General features: G+C 32.0%; 1 protein-coding gene across 1 annotated transcript; it reads right to left on the bottom strand.

Annotated features, from left to right (window-relative positions):
- Positions 1–744: 744 nt before the first annotated feature.
- LOC110865480 (1-aminocyclopropane-1-carboxylate synthase 7) lies at positions 745–2,789 on the bottom strand. The gene is made up of 4 exons (XM_022114738.2): positions 2,514–2,789; positions 2,293–2,421; positions 2,029–2,189; positions 745–1,854 (listed from the first exon to the last, which is right to left on the bottom strand). Exons 1-4 carry the CDS (start codon positions 2,685–2,687, stop codon positions 1,002–1,004), a joined length of 1,317 nt encoding a protein of 438 aa, XP_021970430.1. The 5' UTR covers positions 2,688–2,789; the 3' UTR covers positions 745–1,001.
- Positions 2,790–5,177: the final 2,388 nt, after the last annotated feature.

Below are 5,177 nucleotides of genomic sequence, written 5' to 3'. Positions count from 1 at the left end.
CACTTCTAGTTTGTTTCATTTCTTAACATTTTATGAATTTAAAGTCCTACGTTTATTTCAAATATTTAGAACATCTTTTATATAAATCTTGCAAATTAAGTGGGTGAAATATTTGTCAGAAATGGCATCAACTGGGCATTGTAGAATGGTCAAATGGCTAGAATTTGTCTTCAAATACGTGTTTGGTGGGTTCTTAACTTCTTTTATTCATTAATCCAAATTTTTATTATAATTTAGGAAAAGATAAAGAACACATCATATATATTAGGTACCCAATTATATTATACATTAATCAAACCGTATTATAACTTTAAAACGATAAGATGACAGTTGGACTTTTTAACATCATGTTATGCAATGATATTATATATCCAAAATTTTACTATATAGTTTATAATATTTGTAACAAGTCAATATAAGTTTGAGCAGTGATAAAGTTTAAATCCATGATACTAGCAAGTAGCGACTAAAGATAAAATGTTATGATTGTAGATATGGGTGTTTACAATCCGAGTCAAGTTTAACTTAGAAAGCTCAAAAGTATATTGGTTGATATCGAGCTAGCTTTTCTTTTCATTTTTTTTTTTTTTTTTTTTTTGAGCTATTTGAATAACCTGAAAATGAAGTGTATATATTTTTAAGACATAAAATAAGATTGTAAGATTATCTTGTATATATACATATATGTGTTGTACTTTCTGGATTTTCCATATTTTTTACCGTTGAAAAAAAGGACAAAAAATCTTATAGATACACATATATTTATTTGAAAATTTTATTACACTTAGTTTGATAACAGATTCAATCTACAAAGGTCATACAATTAAAGGGATTCTATAAACTCATTATTCTTGGAGATTTTAATAATCCCAAAGAAAGATAGAGCAAAAACATATAATAAATCCCCACTATGCAAAAACCCTAATGTTGATTTGAGCTTGCCACCAGCTAAAAAATGATTGCCAAAAAAGGAAAGAATGTTGTGTCAACACAAAACTTGCCTATTGCTTCCTTTGTTTGATGAACTCATGAATTCTTGTGAGTGCAACTTCAAGTGTTTCTTCACTCATATTCGCAAAACAAACTCGAAACCACCCTGGTTCGGAACAATGACAGGATGATCCAGGTGATATGTTTAGCCTCACTTCATGCATAATCGTCTTCCATATCGCTAATTCGCTCTTGATTGTGGGTTCCTCCAAGAAAGGACTCAAGTTCATCCAACAAAAGAGCCCAGCATTCCCTTTTAAGCATTCAATACCGGCCTTTTTCAGCCCGTTAATGATCATTTCGTATCGTTTCTTCAACCTTTCGCGGTTGATTTTTATGTATTTCCTGGTGAATTCTTTATCTGATAACATAGATGCCAATAAAAACTGTGTTTGTGAAGAGATTAAAGTGAAACTAGACATTCTTCTTGCGGTTGTCACAACTTGATCATTGTATGAATATACTGTTCCCACTCGGAACCCTGGGAGACCAAGATCTTTTGAAAGACTGTAAACAATGTGACATCTTTCTGAGTCTTTGTAGTTTCTTGATTCAAGAACTTCTGCAATGCTAACAAATTCATCTGCATAGAATGCTGAACCTGAGTAGATTTCATCAGAAACTAGGTGGATGTTCTTTCGGGTTGCGAAATCTAGAATCTCTTCTAGAACCTTTCGTTGAATGGTTGCACCTAATGGGTTTGATGGGTTTGTGATGAGCACTCCTCTCACTTTTATGTTCATTGATGTTGCATGATCATATGCTGCTTCTAGGGCTTCTGGAGTAATCTGAAAATTGTTTGAGCTGTCACAGTGGATTGGAACAATTTGTACACCAGTTCTCCACCTTAAATCTCTATCAAATCTGCAATATGTAAAGGAAAAAGGTTAAGAAAGATGAAAAAAAAATATAAAAAATTTCATATTAACACCGATCATGTGCGGAATCAAGGGGGATCAAAAGGGGTTTAAAAGTTCTGGTTCCGCTACTGACGCCGATGTCATTAAACTCATAACCTTAAAATAAAAGACTACCTACCCTGGATAGTAAGGGGTTGGGACCAGCAAAGCATCGCCAGGATCAGCCAAAATGAAGGTTAAAAGCTCGTTAGCAGCGGTTGCTCCAGCGGTCAAGACAACACGGTCGGGGTTGAATTTTGCTTTTCCTCCCCTCACTTCTTCCATGAAACTGGCCATTGCCTGTAATAATCAAGAATTAAACAAGTTAGACTTTTAGTTTCTTGATCACTCTTTATAACATATGATACATTTTTTTAAAAAAAGAAAAAGAAAAAGGTGGTACCTTTCTAAAAGATAGAAGCCCATGATAATCTTGAAACAAAGCATTTTCTCTAAAGCCAGAAACTTTTTGGCCCCAGTTGGTTGATTCAAGATTTGCTTCCAAATATTCTTCAAGCAAATCAAAAGACACCTATAAAAAGATAGCAAAACCATTGTTAGCTCACTCCAACAATTGTAGAAACAAAAGGAATTGAAATCTTATAAAGTTGTGCCATTGCTTACTTGATTTTCTGCTAGTCCCATCTGAATCACCCCTGTAGGATTATTTATTTCATGATAAGGGTTTTCATCATAAGCCTTCCATCCTGCAAAATAAGGGGAGTCTTCCCCATGGGTATCAGAGACTGCTATCTTTGATAATCCAACAGTACTTGGTTGTACAATCTCTATTGCCATGAGTACAAATCGTTCTTTCAAGTTAGAGGTTTCTTGAATTCAAGTTTGAAACAAGTTTGTGTTTAGAGAAACTTTAGAGAGAAGAGGAGAGAATATTGTGAAATTGTGAAAACTGAATACAAAGTGTTTGATGAAAACATTGTCAAAGCCCCCCCTATATATAGGAAGTGCTAAAACTCAAAGTATGCTGGCAAATATCAAAAAGTATGGTGGGGCTCACTTACAACATGTCAATATAATTTCACTTATAAAAAGTGGAAAAGGAAGCAATGATTAATTGGTTAGAATAAGGTAATAAGATCAAAACCAAACCCTTTTAATATGTGTAATTAATAATTTCCATTACAATACATATTTCATGAAAAGGTCAATCATCTCTCTTATCATGTTATTCTACGTGTTCAATAGTGTGTGGAATGTAAAGGGTTTTGGATTTTTTTTTTATCTAGGTTTGTTTAATTAGAATATTAACAGAATAGTTAGGTAATTTTATATTTCCACTCATAAATGATGACGAATTAAGGAGTTTTTTAGTATAATTTTTTTGGTAAATCATTGTCATTCGAATGTCGAATGAGTAAATAACCACATAAAAACAAGAAACTGTTACTATATAATACAAAAAAGACATTGGGCATATTACGTTACATCTTTGTTTTATATAGGTCCACCCCTACTCATAAATAAGAGACCCTTGGTTATCGGTAGGAAAATGCGTCTAGGCAGCCTAGCTATCGATAAATTCATTACTCAAACCAATATGTTTTTGATGGATTACCGATGAATTATCTACATGAACCACTTTCGCCTAAAACTTACTCATTAAGAAGTTTTATGAACTACTAAGAGGTGTCTTTTAAGAAGACCAAACACGCTTTTAAGAGGTGTCTTTTAAGAGAATCAAACACACTTTACCTCTAACTGATTCAGAGATTGTATCTTAATGAAATTACTAACCCCTTACTACTAATTAATATGCATGATATAATTGAATATAAGATAATGCTTCCCATGCCTCACGAGACAATTCTATATCTTATTTTATGCTAATCAAACCCTTGATTTACAATAGATAAGTATATGACACCAGTATGTATGGCTGCTTCGAGCTTGGCGTTTTAATATTTTAGTAGACTTCTAACTAATATGTTCGTGAGTTTTCTCTATAAAGATTATTTAATATCAAATGTTAACTTAATTAATTGCTGAACCCATTTAAATGATTAGGCGAAGAACATTAACACATAGTTTTCAAACATTTTAATTTGAAAATAATATTTAAACTCAACTTGATTGTTTTGAGTGTTTAAGACAGTTTTGTTTCATAAATTTCTGTAATGATGGTTTATATGTTTATCAAATTATAAAAATAATCTGGTCAATTGACAACAAATTTGACATCCGTTGTTATTTTACAAATAACTAATAAACATATATATGAAATAAAATAAGAAGATCAACGACTATACTAAGTAATAAAAAATTATACTTACTATTTTTTTGTAAGGTCAAGAGGGTTATAACAATTCGAAATTAAGTTAGTTTTCATATCGAACAAGAATGTCAACAACAAAAAAAAATACCAAACACAGTCGGGTATTCAGCTTTTAAAAAAAAATGACGAGTTATCAGCGAAGAATGGAATTAAATAAAAACTAAATGGATTAAAAACATATATTATTTAAAGTATTGTGAGTTGATTCGAAAATTAAAAAAACATTAATAACATGAAAAAAAAAAGTATGAGAATTAATATAATAGCGACGAAATATATCTTGTAGCTAAATTCCAATCTTTTCATGGTGCTTCATGTAATTATTTAATTGAGTTAAATGTCATTTTAGTCCATGTGGTTTGGGTCATTTTGCAGTTTAGTCCAAAGGTTTCATTTTTAACGTGTGGGTTCAAAAAGGTTTCACAGTTGCCATTTTAGTCCACTTGGTTAACATCATCCATTTTTTCTGTTAACGAGAAGGCCAATTTAGTCATTTTGTATGTAATTCTGTTAACTAAAAGGGCAATTCAGCCATATAAAATGACCGAATTGGCCTTCTCGTTAACAGAAAAAATGGATGAAGTTAACCCAGTGGACTAAAATGGCAACTGTGAAACCTTTTTGGACCCACGGGTTAAAAATGAAACCTTTGGACTAAACTGGAAAATGACCCAAACCATATGGACTAAAATGGCATTTAACTCTATTTAATTTTTTTCTCACCTAATTTAGTTGATGATTATGAACACTACAAAAAGAACGCGTATCACTGACGGCCGGCCCAACCCCTTAGCTCGGTAATACATCGGTGAAGGTGATAATTACCCGAGAAAATACGTCGGGTAAGGTGGTTACCAACGGAAATTTATCGAAAATATAGTCGTGACTAATTTGATTTCCAATAGAGTGGAATGGAACCTTTAAAAAAATAGAAATCAAAAGAACGGCCAAAAAATGTTAATAACTATCGATTGAACTTTAGAGAAAATAAAGTA

This window comes from Helianthus annuus, chromosome 6 (genome assembly GCF_002127325.2).
Source record: "Helianthus annuus cultivar XRQ/B chromosome 6, HanXRQr2.0-SUNRISE, whole genome shotgun sequence".
NCBI lineage: Eukaryota > Viridiplantae > Streptophyta > Magnoliopsida > Asterales > Asteraceae > Helianthus > Helianthus annuus.
Note: the sequence above shows the minus strand (reverse complement) of the source record. Positions and strands in the feature narration are given on the sequence as shown.